We start from the raw sequence: 21,450 nt of genomic DNA, 5'->3' as shown, positions 1-21,450 counted from the left end.
CGCGCCCTGCTTCCTTCCTTCCTTCCCTCCCTCCCTCCTTCTTCCCTCCCTTCCTTTCTTCATTGCCTGCTTCCCTCCTCCCTTCCCGGCCGGCATGTTCATTCCGTGCGACCGCGGCGGGGGCTCCGCCGCCCCCGACTTTAAAGGCTTCACTCTGCTCATGGTGAGTCACGCTCCTGCCTCCCCTTCTCCCCGCTCTCGGTGGGTTTGAGGGGTCGCTGCTCCCGGTCCCTGCGCTGAGGGCTCCGCTCCGCTCCTGTGGGACGGGACACGGGGGGTTCTGGTGTCGCTCCCTGCCCTGCCCGAGGGTCGTCCCTGGGAACTTGGCCGCGGGATGAGCGGAGAAGGCGCAGGGCAGGCGGTGTGTGTGGAATCTGTGGGGTGTTCTGCCGGGGGAAAGAGGCTTTGGGGGGCTCTGTGTGCAGCAGAGCTCAGCGGGTCTTCTCCGTTTCTGTCCACTTCTCCCTTCTCAGAACCCCGGGTTTGCCCCGTCAAGATGATCCGTGCCGAGCTGCAACAGCTGTATTTTATTTTAGAGCAACAGCTGTATGCTATTTCTGAGCTATAGCTATATGCTGCTGCTCTAAAAATTGCCCTATGTGCTTTTCCTGCATTTGCAGCACCCGTGGGTTATTACTGCAATAAAAGCTTGGGATTTTTTTTTTTCATTTAGACGGGATATATAAATGCCTCCAATGTTAAAAAAATTAAAATTCTGCTACACTTAAATCTCGGATTAGGATTGTTTTAGGAAGTGTTTTTATCGCCTTCACACGTGGCGTGACATCAGTGTCAGGTCATGTGCCCGCGGTGACGATGCCATTGTGGGACGAGAGCGCCAGCGCAGGCTGCGGAGGGGCAGACGCCGTCATTTCTCCCCTTGCTGGGTTACCTGCAGGAGCCCATCGCTTCCCAGGCAGGGCTGCAGAGCCCGGCATGACTGTGCAGGCTGTGCAGGAAGGCATTCCCGGTCAGCTGACACGCAGCAGCAGGAAACACATCACGGCCGAGCTCCGCGCCTGGCGCTGCCGGGGAGCGCGCTGCCAGCCGGGGCTGGGGACCGGCCTCCCTCGCCTTCTGTCAGCCTCGAATCCGCTGTCTTTCCCCCGTGGGCAGCAGCAAAAGCAATTCTTAGATTTTATTATAAATCAGAAGAAAGCAACCGAAGGTTTTATGGTTGTCTTCCTGTAATAGTTTCTTTGCAAGGACACGGACTCTTGGCTTTCTCTTTCCGTGCCATCATATTAGCTCAGTATGTTAGGTCAGTATCTGCTTCGATTGATGATAACCCGCAGCAATTCCTATGAAATTAATTTAAGGGCACGCCTATAATTTTTTTTTCCTTAAAAAAAATGAAAAACAACCTACTCTTTTCTATGAGTCAGTCTGAGATTTGGAGGCTTAATATGTAATACCAGAGCTGCCTTTGGGCATCATGTCAGCTTTGCCAGTCTCACATCAGTTGCTTGAGTGGCTTTTACCTACTCTCAATCCAAAAATGTGGAAAAAGAGGTGAGTTTCCAAGCTGTTCTTTCAATTTACAATGAGACAGGATTATTCACAGAAGTGGCCAGGATGTTTTTTTTTAGACAGAGACCAAATCCTGTATTTACCAATTCTTCTGGTAGGAAATAGTCACCTTTGCCAGAAGATGAGCAGCCATTTTTAGAAATCATGTTTGACCAGATTTTAAGCTTTCACTATTTGAAGAGCACCTTATGCCATCCAGGAAGCACAGTGTAATTTGGTTCATTCTGTTACTTCAGCCAGCAGTGTCCGTGGGGAATGTCGGTCAGCTGGCAGTAGATCTGGTGATTTCCACACTTGACATGACTAAAGTTGGTTACTTCTACACCGATTGCCTGGTGCCAATGGTTGGAAATAATCCATATGCAACAGCAGAGGAAAACTCAGTGGAGCTGAGTATAAATGCTGAAGGTGGGTATGAATGCTGAAAGTATTTGCAAGGGGCATAAGATTCAAGAATATCACATTTACTTTTTTTGTTCTTGTTAAATTTTTCTGATGTGCTTAAATTATGGGCAGTAATAACAGCTGCAGAAACCTACAGATAGGAATTTACACTTCACAAAGGAAACTCTTCCTGTTGTTATTTTGGAAAACCAATTTGACATTTGGAACCAGTAAGAAATACTGAATTTGAGCCATATTATAGTGCAGCAAAAACTCTGTGTGGTGTTAATCTAAAGCAATATCAAGGGTGCATATACTTTAAAAAATATTGGAATACAAGTTGAATTTCTGATTTAGAAGGATACTTATCCACTCTTGTTCTTTCTTATATACCTCTGCCTTTTTCCCTATGTAATACTTCTCCTATTCCCCTGACAAATTCTTAATTTCTTTGCCTACAGTGATTATTGTATCTTTTTTTTTTACCCTCTTAAACCACAGAAATCTCAGAATAATATGGCAATCTTTGCAAAGATGCCTACATTATCTGAATCATTACAGGAGGCAAATCCTCACATATATTTCATAATTCAGTCTTGAATTTAGTACAACTGAAAGTACAATGCACAGAAATGTGTGTTCTTAACACGTGGATGTCATCTGGCTTTCCCATATGAATTGATAGCTGAAAAGTTTACTATCCTGAAGTTTGTAAATGGGGTAATTCTTGATACATTTAAACCCAGATCTCTTTCTCAGTTTCTGCTTAATAAGACAATGATTTCTTCTTGTAGTGTACTCCTTACCTTCAAGGAAACTTGTAGTTCTGCAGATCAGATCACCTTTTATAAAGGTATGTATGTTCATTGATTGTTCTTACTTCACTCCTTGGTTTGAATAGTTCTGCTGGCAAATACAAAGTGGCCTGGCACTGAAGTATTTTTCTACTTCATGCTGGAACACCTTCCACAGTTGGTAAAGTTTTACTGATTTCTGCATTCATTGAGGCATTTTGTATCATCACTTTCTGATGATACAATTGTTTTTCCAATCCCCACAACAGCTGCCTGTGTTGGTAGATTTTAGTGTAAATATCTCCTTAGTTATTAAGAGTCATGAAAATACAAAATGGTCTGCGGTTTGTCTATTTTTTACTTTACATTTATTATTTTTCTGTGTTCTTTGTAGTAGCTTTATTTTTGTGTGTCATGCCGATTTAATTATTTCATAGTGTTCTAGATTGATTTTAACAGTGCTCATTTGGTAAAAATGAGGAATTTAGTATTACTCATTAACTGGGCAGTGGCTATAACTTAAAATAAGCAGAATGCCATTACAGAAAAAAATTTGTGGTGCAGTATCTTAGCAGTTAAATGTGTGGAAAAATTCTGTGTGATCCTGCCATCCCATCTTCCTCTAAAGCTTTTTCCTTTGGTGTTAATGGCACACAAAACAGGTGGTACTATTGTTGTTGACATGGTCTTAATGATAATTCTTGTACTTCTACGTGTAGTTTTGCTTAAGTAAACAACCAGGGCAGTTCTCTGCTTTCTAATAATATACCTGGGGCTGAAGACTAAGTGGATATGAGGAATATTATATCACTGCTAAACATTATATATAACACTTAGTATTTTTAGGGAAACATTAAATGTTTCACTTTTTTGTCTGTGTCTTTGCATGAAGAACAAGTACAGGCCATTCTGTGAAACCCTGCTTTCTTGGGTGAAGAGCAGCAAGTGTGCCAGGGTTGTCCTTCTGTCCAGCAGCCACGCGTACCAGCGCGATGATGAGCAGCTTCTAGGGTATGCTTGTGTCCTTAAAAGACCTAACTGATGTTTCTGGGGTTTTTTGACTGACATATTCCCCTCTACTTCTACGTCCTGAGTACTTTTGGCAGATGCTTTTGCTTACATGTGTGCATTGGTCATAAAATGCTTAGTATATTGTTAAAACATGACATACTGCAGCATAAGTCACTGAATTTTCTGGGTTGCTGCTGTTGAAAGCACTGAACAAATGAAAAGCTGTAAGCAAATTTCACTTAGCCTGCATTGCCTCAGTTTTAACTTCCTGTGGCTGCAGGCAGTGTCAGGGATTAACTGCTGACATACAGGTCACAGGTTAGATTTTTAATAGTTGATAGCAGTATTGGTTTGTTTCTGACCTCTTTGTCATCATTCTAGATTTGAAAGGTTTTATTTGACACAGTAAGTTGTTCTTTTTTTTTTTTCTAATAGGAAGTTATCAGTTATTTGTTGGGAGGCAACTGCAGGGATGCAATTGCAGTAACTTTTACTAGATATTACCCATCCAAAAGACAGGCATTTCTTGATGAATGAGGGCATCATAATTGGTGATTTAATGAGAAACAAATAAAATTAATATTTCTGCAGTTGTTATCCTCAGGCTCTAAAAATGTCTAGGGCCTCAAAGGACGTTTAGATCTATGCACATCCCAGATATAGTGGTAGATCCATACAATTGCAGGATGGCCAGCTAACATGGAATGAAATGAGAGGGACTGATGGTTATTTGATGAGGTCTAAGTCATAAGTTGTGATTTAAACCCTCCCAGCTCCCTCAGCACCACAGAACAACTCCCTTACAGTACATTTACTAAAGAGTGAGGGTAGTGCATTCAGAAAATACTTCCAACTTGACTGAAGTCTGAATGTATTGGTAGTGTGAGCTTACTAAAAATACTGTACCATGGTGAAGTCCAAGTTTACCCGAACATATTTTGAATTAATCACCTCCTATCTGAAGGAAGAAAAGAACACATTTTATTTGTATATTATTTTAACAGCCATAAGCAGTTTCCCTATTTAGGTGCTTATGTATTTGGCACTTGCCAGTTAACTGAGCTCCTGAAAGGGTACCTAAACTCTGTTTGTGGCATAAAGTTGAATACTTTGACAGTTTTGAGGCCACAGACTTACTTTCTAACTTTGGTTTGAAGAGGGAGAGAATGTCAGAGCAGTTCTTCCCTGCAGGTATGAGGTCCTCAGTGCTGGCACCTTCTGTCTGCCAGGAGTGGTAACTGGGGCAGTGTCCTTCTGTGGCAGCCTGAATGCATCCTTGACTTGTTTCTAGGACACCTCTGCGCTACCTGCTCACACCTGATCTGGAGAAAGCAGTTGGAGGCCGCATGAAGGAGCTAAACTGGAAAGAAATGGAAAAAGTAGCAGCTTATCCTGGAATAAATAGTACAGACAAAGTTCTGCATATACCTGGAGGTGGCATCACAAAACTATTGTTTACTGAGAGGTGAGTTGCCTAAAGATAAGCACAGAAAGATATCAGAAGTCTTGTTTTTAGTACTTGGGTAAAATTATCTTATAAATACCTACATTATAGGAAAAGAAAAGTCCTTCTGTTTATAGAACAGGGCTTTATAGGAATAGTATTTCTTTCAGGTCAGGCCCATAATTAGGAGGAAGAAAAGCAGGGAGTCCTGGACATAAAGTTGGAATAAGATAAAAATACAAGGGAATAGGCTAAAGGAAAATAATAAAGTCTTTACAGTTATGATCACAATCAATCTGGCATCTGATATTATCCAAACTACAAATTGTAAATAGTAGAATTCCTGTATCTGTGCTACTTTAACCAAAAATGTTTCCTGAGGGAGATGGCTCCAACGTCAGTTATACAAAACACCCAAAACCAATTCTGAGCGCTATGAATGAGTCAAGATTTCAGGGGCCAGCAAAAAAATTAGGTTACCGGGGGTTTTGTTAAAAGGTGTGTGCATCAGAAGTTGTGCTGAAAGCTGAGTTTTTTTATTTTAGAAACTAATACTCATTATAGCACAACTGTGTCATTCTGCAAAAGATGCTTTGTGTCTGGTGGAAAATTCAGTTTTATTTTTTAATTATTACTTTTGACACCTGACCACACTGTTGCATTCAACAGCAGCAGAGTTACCTATGCCATGCTTACATTTATACTGACTTCAGAATACACAATTGCAAAAGAAAAAAACTGCCAGGACTTGAGGTAAAATAATTTTAAATAACCATCTTAATATCTAAATTAAAAAATGAGAATATTCTGAGTGAAGCAGTGATATGCAGCCTGCAAAACTGCTGGTTTAAAATACGCAGAAGGATAAGGAATGATTGTATCAAAGGATGTGTACAGGCACCTCACCAGCACAAAAAGGCAAACTAAGTATGTAAAAGGCCTGAATATTCTTGCAAGATGCAGGATTCTTGCCTTGCAAAGTAAAGAACAAATTCAAGACTAAGCAAAAAAGCATGAAGTGTGAAAATGTTATCTAGGAAATCTGGAGGGAAAAAGATAAAATATATATATCCATGCATTTTTCCTTTTTTGTTTTGGCTTTTCACAAGATACACACATATTGTTGCTGCTCTTAATACATAAATATAATTATTGTGGATCTAAAAACTAAATATAAATGCATGCTCATTTTTGTTGCAGCTGTTCAGAGGGAATCCAAATGGCAGTTCTTCTGAAATTTTGCTCAGAAGGAGACAACATCCCTGATGCATTTGTTCTTGTTAACTATCTTAATGAATGGCTCCAGTTAATTAAAAGTGAAGTAAGTACTATTTGATCTAAAGTTCTTGCTGTCATATTTTATATCCATTATTTTCATTTTTCTTCAGTCCAGATGGGTTCATTTTGGCTCTTGGTCATCAAGAATATGCCAAATAAAATATATATTTGTATTAAAATCTCACTGGGCATTTTCCCACCTGTAATAACAAATCTGAACACCAGTTCTTTTGTTTGACAGGTTTGGGCAGAAATTGTGTAAAGGTTTGATTCAGTTCTCTCTTCCAGTGCCCTTCTCTAAAACCCACCGTGACACTGACATTTGTACTGCTGCCCATTATTTTAATATCCAGTTACATCATTACTACTTAAAACTTAATTATTCTGGGTTTGTTGCAGAGCAACAATTCCACAGATCCTTCTTCACAGTGGAAGATACCGAGTTCTTGGCGCCTACTTTTTGGCAATGGTCTCCCACCTGCCCTCTTCTGATCAGCTCTGAACTCGCTGTGAGTCCCGTGTGTGGTCGCAGATGTCCCTTGAGGTGGTGATTACTCAGTAATTGCCAAGGAGCAGCAGCTTGCTTTGGTGTCTACATAAATGCTTTATTTAAGAAAAATTCCTTTTGTGTATGTAGGTTGCTAAAGAAATTAAGGTAACTTTCACAAACTCACCAAAGAAATATGTTTTGTACAGTTGTTTATTGAGTAACTTTGGTTGGAAGTTTTTTCTAATAAAATATTTTTTAAGAAACTTTTTTCCTTGGTTAAGTGTTGCTGCCATGGACAAGCTTAAGGTGCTGCTTTTTAATGCGGCTGAGAACTGAGAGTGATGCGTAGGCATGGATTTTCTTGGAGGATAAAACTCTCCACTTCCATGTCAACTGTGGATCTTAACTTTTTTTTCAAGACTTCCTGGTGAGGTAAGTGAAGGTCAGAAGTGATCTGGTTTTGCCTTCTTTTCCCAGTGATGTAGTAGCTTCAGCTGGGGAGACTGCAGTGTAACAGCCTGTTCTGTCTTTTCTGCCTATATAGAGTTGCAAACAGTGTGGGTTGGAAGGGATTCTGATCCAAGGGATCCTCCAGTTCCAACCCCACTGCTGCAGGCAGGGACACCCTCCACAAGACCAGGTTGCTCAGAGCCCTGGTCTTAAACACTTCCAAGGATGAGGCATCTACAACTTTTCTGGGCAACTTAAGCCTGTGCCTCACCACCCTGAAAGCAAAAGATTTCTTAATACCCAACCTAAACCTACTCTTAGTTTGAAGCCATTTCCCTTTATCCTTTCACTACATGCTCTTGTAAAAACTCCCTCTCCAGCTCTCTTGTAAAGTCCCTCTGGGAATTGGGAGGCCACAAAAGCTTTAGCTGAAACTAAAGCTTTCTAGGTCAATGAGCCTTCTTAGACTGAACATTAATATAGTGCCCTGAAATATGAAGGAATCAGGAAACCTTGTCTGATATCAGGCAGTCTGGTATCTGTGTATTTTACAAGCTTAGTCTGAGAGAGCAGCTGAGTGATGTACAGTTCATATGTTCCATGTCTGTCATGGTACCTGTTGCACTATAGTATTTAGCTACATGTGCAATTTTGACCTTTTGGAAGTGCTTGGTCACGTCAGCTGATTTAAAAACAACTTTAAATCATGGATACAAGATGGTGAGTTCTGGAGTTGAAAAGTGAGAATTAACCAAAATACATTTTTAGGAGCTCGCACAGGTATCCAGACTGGTAAGTCAAATTTGGTGAGTCAAAATGCAGATGCAGTCAAGGAATGCATACAAAAGGCCATGTGTAGCACAAGGCAAGTCTGATAAGCCTAAAGCTAGTTGGAAAAATAACCATATTCAAATTGAGCCAAGTGACTACAAGATGTATATAGAGCAGGAGAGCAAATGCAGTTTTGAGGGACTGAAGGAGCAGACAGAAGCAATGAAAGGGGTGTTACTTGCTTCACAGTATTTTTCTTAAGTGAGCCAAAGATCGAGCGAAACCTCGAGAAGAGAAAAGAAGAACAGTGGGAGTACTTTCTGAAAGAGAAAATGCTCAGGGTTTTCCTGTTCCCTGTGAAGAAGGTAGAGGGCAGTCGGATCCTTGCGGGAGGAACAAGGACGCAGCTTCCCCAAGCAGTTCCGTGGGCGGCGCTGCTCTTGGCCCCGAGGCACTCCTGCCTCCAGTGCCCGGGACAGGCGAGAACAGCCCCTGCACGCACGAAAACCTGCAGGACAAGGGCTGCGCCTTTGCCCTGCTGTTCAGATGACCAGCAAAAATAAAAACATCTCTGCAACACCGCCCTTGAGCATGGAGAAAAGAAATGGCAGTCAGTAAATCACAGCTTCTTCATTTGGAAATAAATGCCTTTCACAAGTCTGATCATTTTAACACCATTTCTTTAAAGGCTACAATTGCACACTCATTTGGTCCTTTCCCTCACCTTTTTAAATACACTTTCTCAACAGCAGTCAAGAATTGGGGCCTATGTAGAAATAACCAAACAAGTATAGAGGTCAGAAAGCAAGACTTCTCCTGTCACAAGGCAGCATTCAACAAAACAGAACAAAGCCCTGGTTTTAGAACTACTTTATCTTCATCTCCTTTGCCGATTCATCAAGTTGGCTAACATCAACTTTATTCCAGCATCTCAGTAGTTGAAAACCATTTAAAAACTAAGGGCAAACAGTATTTTTATTAGGATATTAATCTGTTTATGCCTCACAAGATAAACCAGTTGCATGTGACAGCAGCAGGTAGAATGAGGCGGCACATGCACACTTCCAGTAGTCATGCACTGTGTGCTTACTCACAATTCCAAGAGGGAGAAAATAATGAAAACCTAAACCATAGCTAAAGGTAAAAGGAATGAACAGCTGAAAGCCTTATCCAAAGATATCCCAAGTGGTATAAACAGGCCCTGTTCCTGCAATCAACAATAGCAGGGTTTGTTGCAGTGGTTTTGGCAGAGCTTAATCTGCTATAAACACTCCTGGTTTCACAGCTGCACCAACTTGAAAATGAAAACTGAATCAAGTCACAATGTTGTTTTCTCCTCCAGCACAGGCTCAAAACAACAATCATGTAAAGGAAAAAACATCTGGACAAACCAGACTGGAAATTTAGACTGTTTCAGGATGGTGTCAAGAGTGTCTTTAGCTCAAGTAATAGCACTAAGTACTGCCCTGCTTCAGCTTCCCCTTCAAGTTCAACACAACTCTGAATATCACTGCTTTCATGAATGGACCTCAAGACCAAGTTCTGCTAAGATTTCAGGCTGCTACCACGTAAAACCCCACCACATGCCTGTTTAGACAGTCATAGTAAATATATAGTTTTGTGAGTTAAGGTTTATCCAAAACCATCAGAGAACAAGAGCAGAATTGAGATCAGCTCTGTTACAGAAGGCACAGGGCTGGAAACCCTGCTGACCTTGTCGGAAGAAGTCCTTTAAGCACCACTCTGGCTTACCCATTTTCAATCCATCCTGACTGTGTCAAGGAGAAGAGTGACAGAAGGTGGGAGATGTGAGGAGAATACATGCATAGAACACACAGCAATGGCACAATCCAAAACCTGTTTAATTACAGACACCATTGACTTCTGTGCACTTTGTTTTTGTTCTTCAGTTCCCATTAACTACATGGGATTCTGGGTCAAGAGAGGTCAGGTTCACCTCTGTTTTCCCTTTAAAGCATCACGAACAGAACACTTTCCCATCACAAAGTTACTCTGAACATTCTGTGCATGTTTTATAGCAAACATAAAAAGAATTACCAAACCAACTGCTCAGATTATTAAAATAATATTCTTAGTGGTGTATTACAAAAGAAATGTACAAGAGTTCCTCCTAAATCAAACTACAATACTTAGCATTAATAAAAATACTTTCAAGAAGCACACTCTAATAATTTTGCCATTTTCCAGTTAAGACCGGTATCAGGAAACCTTAAGGCAAAACCCTTCTTTTTCCACAACACACACTCTTAACAGGTTCTCCCTAACATAATGCGCACACAACAGCACATCATCAATTTAAAAAAATATTTAATGCTGCCAAAAAGTATAAAAATACAATAAGAATGGCAGTACAAAACAAAATACTTCCTAATTTAGTTCTTTTACATCTTTCTACATTAATACACGCATTATAAAAACACAAGATGGCAAATTATTTCGTTTTGCAAAGTAGCACACGCTGCTGGTGGTCTTCATCCCCTCGGTGCAGTTTACGCTGTAAACAGATAACTGAGGTCTTCTTGGTACTTAACAGACCTCACTTTTTGTTCCCGAAGAGGGGGGGGTCATGTCTCGCTTTGCATGTCAATAATTTGCAGTTTATAGCTGCAGAATATTCACAAGTCTCGAAGGCTTAGGTGTCAGTCAGTCTCGGCCTGCGACATACAACCAAAAGAAAGTCACCGATTCAGTACAGAGTACGGGGATAAAAAACAACAACAAAAAAAAAAGAGCTAAGAACTGACAGGGGATTTGCAGCTCACTGTCAACACCAAACAGCTTCTCATGTGTTCCCTGGAGCAACTACTGCCTCTGAGCAAGTACTCTTGGAAAGCCGTTGCTTTTCCAGAAGGTATTTCCATGTTACAGTGTAAAGCACAGCCTTGCTGGAGAGTTTCAAGTACAGGTCTCAGTCCAGCAAACCACTTCCTCACACGTGTAACCACAAGCACTGCAGAAGTCGCCTTGGGCCTCAGAGGGACTAAGGCAGGCTGCATCTCAAAACACATCACCTCTCACAGCTTTGGAGGCCAATCCTGCTACAGCGGCTCGAAAGTAACTGTTTCTAGGCAAAGATTTCCTGTAGTGAGAAAGACACCCCAGCACTGGACATGTTATTTTTAGGCAAAGGGAAAGCTCTACTCCGAGAGTCTACAGAAAGAGACCTTGGTGTTCACAGCACCACACCCCCAAGCTACTACACGTATAATACGTCTGAGTTCTACAAGCACTACACTGATTCATAAATCAGCTTTCCTCCACCAGTTATGACACATTGAAAGAGGGCTTCCAAGTATTTATCCTTCCAATTTAAATAAAGACTCAGACAGAGATGCAATTTTGAACACATTTATTTTTTGTACATAAAAATGAAAGACTGACTTAAAACTTGGGGGCAAACAAAAAGGCCCAGGAAGACTACTGTGTGTCACATCACCTTTGCAAATACCGTCCTCTAGCTTAAGCCACTCGGCCCTGCAGAAGACTTCCTCTTTTGTCATTGTTAATTTAGTTTCTCGTGCAGTCCTCAAGTGTCTCAGGTTTTACTATAATGCCAAAGAGCAAACTAAATAATTTGGTTTACATTCATTAAACATAAAGCTAACCAGGCTTGTTCATTGCCTGCATGATCCAGTCACACATACATGCATACACATTTACGCCTCTTCCCTTTTCAGGGGGACATAAACTGATGTCAGTAAACCATATTACTCGAGGTTTAACAGAATAAGCCACATTTCACTGGCAACATCTCACTTCATAACAAATCCAGAGGTTTTTTCCAAATTGCCATTTCACACTGAATTAAATTACTTTACTTAATACATTTCAAAGAAAATACAGATGTACCGTCACTAAGTGGACTGTCCCTGCACCAAGAACATAAATAGGAAACCTAGAGGATTAATTCCAATCTTGCAAACCCCTTGCAGTGGAGGTCCAAATGTTTGCTAGGTATTTCTTTATGAAACCGTGCGTGATTTGTGCACCAAGTGTTCATCTGAGAGCCAGAAGTTTAATCAGAGATGCCCACTATGCATCAAATATTTTGACTGACGCATTTCCAGAAAAGAGGGGGAAAACCAACACCAACCAAACCAAAACCAATTTTGAATCAAGCCCAACGACATTTTTTAGAAGTAGCACGGGACCAGGCAGCAGTTTGCCAGAACTCAGGGAGGGGAAGAGGAGAGGGGTCAGAAGGCATGTCCTTCAATTTCACCCTTCAAGCATTTCCTATGATAGAGATGACTGGGATTGACAGTTCTTCATTTTGGCCCATATTTGTTCCTATTTAACATCCAAGCTGTGTAAAAATGTGGCGAATTTAAATCCTCCAGAATAACAAAGTATCACAAGGGCTTAGTGTGCAGCAAGGAAAACAATCCTCCAGATTTTGGGTTTTAAGGATTAGTGATGGACCAGAAAGAAGATTTTTATCCAAATTATTTCCTGGAATGTAAAAGGAGACCAATAATTTGATTTTCCTTACTATTCTCAGACTATCATGAACAATTCACTGTTCAAAATAGTTTTGTCCAAGGCTTGTACTGGTTCATCCTCGTTAAATTATTAACACTTAAGACTCCCAAGGTACTTGCAATCACAGAACCAAACTTTTACAGAACAACTGCTGAATGTGCAAGTCCTGCTTTATTGCATCAAGAAGGTAACAGAGTATGAGGTGATCTGAATTGGCTGCCCCCTGCCCTGCCCCACCCTGAACTGAGAAATGCTTACTCAGGATCAAGAAAACTGAAAAGCCAGAATTTAGAAGATGGAATCAGGAAAAAAATCAAGTGACAACTTGACAAGCTGCAGTTAGAGCTCAGTGCGTGTAGGATACTGGTAGCCCAGGAAATCCTCCTCATGCCAAAAGAAGGGCAATAAATAACAGTGTGGTATCAGTCCAAGTTTTGCCTGCACTTTTTCCTTAGCTGCTTTTAAGTATCTAGAATAAAATCTGGAATATTTCTGTTACAAAAGCATTTAAATTACATTCCATGTATTTTTCCATAACCAAAATATCTTTATAAGGCACATACATTTACACCTACTATCAGTTACAGCTGATACTGAAAAAACTATCCTCAACTTAAAGGAAAAAAAAAGATCTTTTGACAGTCTTCTTGCTGGCTAAAAGTTACTGTGGTTGTAAAAATTCTGAAATGTTTTAAAATACATGAGCTGCCTGCCTGTGCTATGTCCCAGCAGTCATTTTGCTATTCAAGCTGCACAGTTGGTCAGCAATGCCATGGAACAAATTGTCTTGTTCTAGTGACGCACAACTTCCCAAATCCAGTACTCCATGAAACGACACTTGTTTTCCTCATCTGGACCCTTCAGCATTTGTTTACTATACAAACAGCGTAGTCCAGAATAGTATTTAGCTATTGCAAAATGAGAATTTTAAAGAGTAAACTGTACTTAGCTTTGTGTAGCAAATGTCAGAGTAATTGGGCCCCATGCCTCGTTTGTGACTACCAAGCTTGGACATACTGGAAAACTTTCAAGTCAGTTCCTTTGAATAAGGAGCAAATAATCATCCAGCTATTTGAGTATTTTTCAGCAGTAAATCCAAGAAGTGCTTTACAAAATGGGGGAGGGGAGTGGAAGAAAACCCCCAAGACCCCACACCCAAGAGAAAACACCAACCTTAGAAAACGGAAGGAGAAAACATAACTTCTCTGAAGTTACCCAACAAGGCAATGCTTGAATAAATAAAATTCCCGTTTCAAAGTACAATCCAATTCTGCAAATTACTAGATCCTAGCTTGAACAAGCTACATTCAGCCATATACCATCTCTGTATTCAAAGGTAATTTAAAGAGCAGAAAGTGGTTTGTGTTGAATTGCTATTTAAAAAGTGTTACTACTCAAGTAATGGAAAGGGAGTGCTCAATAATTTTAAAGGGGCTGTAGCACAGATACTCCCAAAATATTAGTCTTTAAGTGTTTTACTAGCATGTCTAATACAGTGCTGGGGAATCTGAAAAGCAGTTCTAGACTTTGTGAAGCTAACAAAGTGGCTCATACAGTTGAAAACACTGCGTATGGCAGAACACTACCAACATTTCTTTTCTACTAGAGCCACCCTTGGAAGTTCAACTACCATTTCCTTTGATGTGTTTTCTACAACTATTACTGACTAATTAATTTTAGCAATTCATTCTAGCAATTAAAATCTGTAGACGCACAAAACATTATGTTTTATATTTAATGGAATGTCAGAACTTGAACAATGTTGGCCTTCAAACAGTAGCTGAAGTCTGAATACATTAATCAATAGTATGACTTTCAGGGGGAAGCTAACTTCTCAAAAGCCTTAAAAAAAAATTCCAACTCTTAAATAATGAAAACTACAAAAAATAAATAAGGAATGCAAATTAACAGAGTAGAAACTGGCAAGTGCTTCATCAGACCCCTAGCTGCTCACTTCAAACTGGAGAGTCAAATGTGGGGAATGGTTGCACTATTCTTTTCATGCACAAATTATAATTACATTTAGTTTCAAAATGAAATTATTTTGGTCAGAAATTTGTACAAACTGAGCTTTTAAAAGTACAGTGAACTACAAAAAGATTAAATACGCAATTATAAAATATATTTATCCTAGGTCGTAAGAATATAAAATGTTTATGTTCATGTCACTAGTACATTACACATTACACATATTTAAGGATAACTTCTTTGCATTAATAATGTAAATGATACAACACTGTTTATTGCTTATGTCAGGCATGTAAATTTAAATCCAGACAGCCTTCAGTAGCTAAACCTCTATGGTTCAGCATTTGTTCAAGATCTGGTAGAACACCATTTTAAAAAGTGTATAAACAGTTGCAGCAAGTTTGTACCTGCTCATATTAAACAAAAACCATCAATTCTGTGGGGGGCAGCGGTTCATTTTTCTAAGTACCTGCAGTGGAAAGTCCTGAGATGTCGACATGAGATCAAGTTTACATCACTTCTCTATTGTATGTAACAGTCTGTACCCATTCCAGGAATAAGGAATTTATGCTTAAAGTCACACCCCTACTCATTACCTTCCAGCAAAACCAGCTGTTGGAGCAGTCACACTTACTGTTCACTTACAAGGAATGTTTTTGAAAATACATTTTCCAGGAAAAAAAAGCACCAACTAAAATCAGTGCACCAAACCCAACGAGAATACGTTTCCAGTATAACCACCTTTTTCTTTTTCTTTCAGTCTCATTTAGCTTCTGCTTCATCTGCTGCAGCTTCTGTGCTGTGTTTGCTCTTCTATCCTCCCGCAGTCGTTTTCGAATAGAACTTGAAAAGAAAAAAAGGTGAATCTTACACTGAAGAACAGGAAAAAAGGCTATTATAATATTAAAACAAACCTCTTTCCAACACTCCCAATAATTAACCCACCAGTAGCAGTATATAAAATCCAAACCAAGCAATCTTTTATTACGTTTTAACCACCTTGATGTAGAGAGTTTCAGATAGTGAAGCCCCACGAATAAATAAATAACACATGTAAAGATGTACAAGGTACTTCATCTAGGAGTTTGACAGAACAGAATTAGTTAAATTATCTGAGCTGAGTCTTTCACCCTGTCTGTGCTCCATTTGGTGGCTGAGATGTTTTGTACTGAGGCTGCCTTTATACGCAGTGCCAGGTACCACGTGCAAGTGTCACAGTATTTACACAGGTGCCTCCTCTGCAGAGTTCACACCAGCCTCAATGATACAGTGACTCCAACCCCTACTCACAGCTGCAAGCAGGTTTAATAGTATTCATCTCAGAATGCAAACCAGATCTTGATAAGGGACATACAATAAACTCAAGTTCTGTGTGTTACACTAGCAGGATGACCTTGTAATTCTTGCCTCCAAAAGTGCCCTCACAATCTCTAAGACAGCATAACACAAAAACCCCCACAGCCTCACTCCTTCTTGTGAGAGGATCCTTCAAACAACTACAGAATTGCTGTCATTCTCTCTCAAAACCCTCATGAAGACACATAAAGAAATTCATGGGGGCATTGGGTGAGCCAGGCGTTATTTTGGAATTCCAGCCTATTTACATTGAACTGCTGTGTCTCGTCTCAGGCTGCAGCCCTTTGGGACAGACCCTGCCTTCCTCGGTGCAGCACATGGCTCAGTTTGGCACAGGCTGGCTCAGTTTCTGGATCTCTGGCTACGGATAAACATTTGGCAGCCCACATGTGGGAAGGCCTAAGTGATACCATGCCTCCGAGCTGAGGCCTCAACACTCCTGAGAAAGGCAAATTCACCTGACACAGATAAACCACAGGAACCTACTCACAGCAGGTAGATTTAACATGAACAGAGGGTAATACATGGCTCCAATGATACAATTTCAAACACTACACAGAAGTGGTACGTGATAAAGCCTTTGTGTTTCTGAGGAACCGTGTAATTTTTGAAACATTAAGTTAGCATTTTATTTAAAAATCAGTATGGAATTATGCTGGACAATTTTAGGACCTCACACTTCACAGTGGAGTTCATTGACATGCTATCAAGAAAATGCTTTCAAAGTGTGAGGTCTAGCTGCTTCAGTTAGAGACACTTGCTTTTCTTCTCTTGACTTCTGAACAGTAAAACTATCACAAGGAATCACTGAGGTGGCATTTTTAAAATCATTAAATAAGACAGTCAAATACCACCTGTTCTCTCTTGCTACTGCAGAAAGATCTTGAATGTTTTCACAAAAAGAAAAGCAGCCTAATAATTCAGCCTTTTGAGAAAGTGTGTCTGCCTTTTTAAAGTTTCTTTATCTTGCCTACTTTTCAATGCTCCCATCTGTGATATCTTGAACCTTAGTGGGCAGGTCAGTGTTAATTTTCTCCATCTGATCATTGTTCTCCAGGCCTATGCTGTTCCCATTGTACTTCTCTGTGGTTATTTTGGCTGGGTGTGGAGGAGACTGCTCGGAACTTGGCGCTTGGTCCTCCTTAGAGAGTTCCTTCCACCGTTTCTGAAAACAAGGAGAACACATTTCAAACATTTTCCTAATATTAAAGGGCCCCCTTGCCAAGATGTTTTCCAAAAGAAGAGCCACTGAAGTAGATTAAAGGAACTACCAGATCAAGAAAAAAAAATTGCTAGATGAAGAAATAAAGTTAGGCCAAGAAGTGTCTTCTCAAACCATCACTGATCCTTTTTTCTATTTTTCCAGGATGGTGCCACTGCAAAAGCATGGGGCCTCTACCTTCAGGGTTTGTACTGCCCACAGCAGCTTCGCAAATAGGAAGCATCCTGTCTTATAAAATCCAGCACTTGCCATCTCCCTCTACTTGCTACAGGCCGATGCTGTGATCTTACTTTTTATGGCTTCAAAATACAACAGGACCTTGTATACAAGAACTGCCTAAAAAGAGAGAACTGGGAAAATTTAACAAAGAGTTATCTGTGCCAGAGTCATGGCCCACTGTTTAGCTTAGTGGCCCATTAGCCCAGAGATCTACTGCATCATAAAACAGTTAGTCACCTTATTTTGAGAAGTAATCTGAAATGGGATGGAAGAAAAAAATAAATTGGAAGTAAACCTGTTTTGCTAGATCTCTGTCCTAATGATAAATAGTTTGAAGGACTTGCTACAACAAAATTTCATGCAGGAAACAACCCTAGAAAGTGCACAGGAAAGAAAAGAATCAGCCCTAAGAAACAATCACTTCTCACACAAATCAGCCAGTGCCTACAGATACATAGAATACCTTGCAGGGAAACAATCAGTTACTTTTAAAAGTCTATGATAAAGTAAATGAACTGAAAATTGAATCTTCTCAAAACAAGTAATAGACTCCTGTCCATGGAATGATTTCAAGACTGCTGGTCTAAACTAAATACCAAACTCAGAAAGTGATATAAAAAACCAGCTACTTATAAATGGACTGCTGGCAAAATGAGTTTTAACAATAAACTGACTCCTCCATTAAAAGTCAAAGTTGTGTTTGCACAGTTTACTGCCTTCCAAAATCCAAGGAGACATCAGAGATGAACGTTTGGCTAATGTTAAATAAGAGAGGCCTTCAATAGCTTCAGGTCCTCTCCATAACTAGCAGAGAGAAGCAAATACTTCTCACACGCTGAAGAGTCAACCATTCCTTATGGAATAAAAATGACCTAGCTGACCTTGAAAGAGAAATATGCTTTTTTGAGCACTGCCAATTGATTTTCTGCACATAATACCAAGGCCTAAAGAGAGAAGCATCAGGACAAATGCCTTGCACTGCAGGAAACACTGATTTAAGGAAGATCTTTTGAAGAATCATAACAAGAAAAAGACAAGAAATAAAAAGTGTGCCCTCCTAGGCATTCTCTTACTATGAATAAATAACACACTTGAATGTGACAAGCAGTATTCTGAGTTGACAATGCTCCCTTATATCCAGAAGTAAGAAATCTTGGGATCAGCTGGGTAAGTGTTGGAACCAGAGCTGCTCATGGTTCATGAAACATTAAAAAAAAGCAAAGCAGAACAATACCTCATACCACCAGAAGCAGCTGCCACAAAATGAAGAGACTAAACTGCTGTTAGCATTAGGATGAATCATGAAGCCTTCTAGACATATGGCACAAGTGTCAAACCAGCAGCACACTCTCTAGGTGTTGATTGGCAGTTGTGTAAAATTATTTATTTATATACAGCAAGTCAAGAAACATTTTTTAAAGGGAAGAATCAGACCACTACCAATACCACAAAGAAAGGAAATGTGTTTTAGCTTATCTGCTGTATTCGTTATTTCAAGAAATCAATGAAATAAAAGAACCCTAGCATATAAAAGCGGAATTAAATGTGTTCCAAAGCCTCTCCTCCCACTTCTCCCTCCCACCTAGGCCCAGCCACTTAACAAAGCTGTAAGCTGTTATGTCTGCAAGCTGCACTGATAAAACAGTGAGATTTGGTAATCTCTTTGCACCCAAAATCATTATACTTGGCTAGATTGTACTAACTGTAACACAAATTTTAAAGGCTATGAAGAAACAACACAACTTTACCAATAAATATTATCTGTAGCATCAGGCAACTTATCTGCTAGGAAAATAGCAAAGAGATTCTAAAACAGATCCTTGCTATCTTCAAAGTGATACTGGGCATTATCTTCCCTTTTTAGTATTGAAAACATCAATTGAACCAAATTTTCTTTAAACATTTGGACAGACAAATTATTTTAATATTTTATCTAAGAGGGGACATATACACAGGGTTAAAAGTTTAGTTTGACAGAAGGCACTGAACAGATGCCCTTTGATACCTCCTAGACATCTACTGACAAAGGTTAATCATTTCAATCTCACAAAATTACATGTTTTCAAATAATCAGGAGCTTATTTTTTACTACTGTTGCAATCTGCTGTTCAAATACACGGAGCTAAACATTTACCTGTATAGTTGAATCCCCCATTATAAATTTTGCTCCTTCTATTACAGCCATATATGAAAATCTTAGTTGATCAGGAGTCTGAATAAGTCCCATTCGATATTTTCTCATATCCAGTAATACCTTCTTAATATCTACAGAAAATGTGTCTTTTTTCTCCATCTGTAAAGCAAGTTACATTGAAAGTGTCAATGGTATATAAAAAATAACTACAAGTAAAAATTAGTCATAAAATTCAATCTAAAAACTAATTTCTCCATATTATGCTTCAGTTAGTTATAAGGAAGATTAACGTCTCAAATGGCTTCTAATTTGAAGGAAAAATGCAAACCCATCTAATGAAAACTTACTTAATACACGAGCAAATCAAGGCTCATTTATTAAACAAATAAGTTAATACCCTAACATTAAGTCTTAAAATTAAGACATAGAGGTATGTTCAATTTTATTCAGGCTTGTATTTGGACCTTGAAATAGGACTGTAAGAATCAGAGCTGTAAAGCAATATTTCCTACTGCTTCTGAATAGAACAGCAATTCAGACTGACTGACTACGGCAGAAATTTCCTTATGTAAAGCAGAATCCCAAACCCAAGCAATGGACACCCTTATCCCCACATTACATTCACAGGGTGTTTCTGAAGTACAATTGCATCAAAATATAGCCCTATGATTTTATGCATTTTGAAAAACAAAGAAAAACTGAAGTATAAAAAAAAAGAAGTAAGTTGAGAGGATCTAACCAAACCAGAAAATGTGTCTCTTGTAATTCAATTGAAATTCTATTTCAGTTAAACCTGTGCTGTCCTTTTCACTATTACCAAGCACAAAGAGAAAACTCTGTGCCTGGACTTTGAAGTCCACTGAAAATTTTGATTTTTTAAAAATATTATTTAACATTCAAGGTTCACTCATATCATGAGCAATTATATATGATGCAGTTCAATATAAGCAAATAATCTATACATCCATGTGGCACTGGAACTGGCTGCCAAGCCCCACTACCCAGAGGGCTGCACAGCAGGGAAAATTCTGCACCACCCTCCATTACACACTGCAGGAAAATTAGGAGCATGCCTGAGTTGTCATCCTAGTTCAGGTAACAATTTCCTGCATGCTTAAGAAAAGGGCTCTGGAGAAAAAGACCTACAGATTTAATCACCTCAATATATATTCACAAGCTTTTTTCATATGGAAAATACAATCAATCCTCAACCTTTTCTAAGCACATCTTACATAAAAGGAAAAGAATGTTTACAATTTACTTTCCAGGAAGCTTTGAGAATATATAATTGTCCTGGGGTACTTCAAGAGGAATTTGCAAATGTATTTCAAGAGCTGTGTTTCTGCCATCAAAATATGTGAAGAAGAAAAAGCATGACGTCTTAAATTAAGTTTCCACTGGAATGTCATTAGCTTCAATGTTTTTAAAGCCTTCTGACCAAAAAGCCCATATTGGGAAGGTTGGCAGGGTGTCAGGACACGGGAAGGGGTGACAGAGAAAATGCAAACACTTACCAGAACAAGACAAGTATCTACTAATGAAAATGTGCCGGAACGTCCTATTCCCGCACTGCAGTGAACTACTGCAGGTCCGTGTTCGGGACTCAGGGAACCAGATTCTCTGACTTTAAACAGGAAGTTCAGGAATGAAGCTGGGGATTCAGGAACTCCAAAGTCTGGCCATGTAGTATAATGAAAATGAGAGATCATCCTGGACTCACCACTCTAGAAATGAAAACAAACACTAGAACTAGAAAGCATTCCTCTTTGGCTCAGTTAGCACACATTTCCCCAGTCTCAATCAACAGCTCTGTTCTATTTTAAACCTCCCATTAAGACAAACAACCCAGTAACTTGCTTCAAGCTGGATGACAACCAACAGTGGACTCTGAAACAG

At 39.6% G+C, this 21,450-nt stretch overlaps 2 protein-coding genes across 5 annotated transcripts in view; one reads left to right on the top strand and one right to left on the bottom strand.

The window, feature by feature from the left end:
* The first annotated feature begins 1 nt into the window (after position 1).
* PSMG2 (proteasome assembly chaperone 2) lies at positions 2-7,194 on the top strand. Of its 2 annotated transcripts, none has more exons than XM_064433246.1 (7): positions 2-163; positions 1,767-1,938; positions 2,709-2,767; positions 3,601-3,719; positions 5,011-5,184; positions 6,364-6,484; positions 6,841-7,194. In XM_064433246.1, the coding sequence occupies exons 1-7, from the start codon at positions 95-97 to the stop codon at positions 6,931-6,933; spliced, it is 807 nt and encodes a 268-aa protein (XP_064289316.1). In that variant the 5' UTR covers positions 2-94; the 3' UTR covers positions 6,934-7,194. The 2 variants fall into 2 exon arrangements, with proteins under 2 accessions (XP_064289316.1, XP_064289320.1); XM_064433250.1 differs by lacking the exon at positions 2-163 and adding an exon at positions 994-1,512.
* Positions 4,679-21,450, bottom strand: part of PTPN2 (protein tyrosine phosphatase non-receptor type 2) — a 35,640-nt gene continuing 18,868 nt past the window's right edge. The window contains exons 6-10 of one of the 3 annotated variants that reach the window (XM_064433231.1): positions 21,069-21,278; positions 19,555-19,713; positions 16,954-17,144; positions 15,365-15,466; positions 4,679-5,079 (exon numbers count right to left, since the gene is read on the bottom strand). In XM_064433231.1, the coding sequence (XP_064289301.1) occupies positions 5,031-5,079; positions 15,365-15,466; positions 16,954-17,144; positions 19,555-19,713; positions 21,069-21,278 (711 nt within the window). In that variant the 3' untranslated portion in view covers positions 4,679-5,030. Of the gene's footprint in view, positions 5,080-10,463; positions 10,828-11,505; positions 15,467-16,953; positions 17,145-19,554; positions 19,714-21,068; positions 21,279-21,450 lie in introns of those variants that run through there. The other 2 variants (XM_064433236.1, XM_064433225.1) reach the window with 2 other exon arrangements.

Source organism: Passer domesticus, chromosome 1 (genome assembly GCF_036417665.1).
Source record: "Passer domesticus isolate bPasDom1 chromosome 1, bPasDom1.hap1, whole genome shotgun sequence".
Taxonomy (NCBI): domain Eukaryota; kingdom Metazoa; phylum Chordata; class Aves; order Passeriformes; family Passeridae; genus Passer; species Passer domesticus.
Note: the sequence above shows the minus strand (reverse complement) of the source record. Positions and strands in the feature narration are given on the sequence as shown.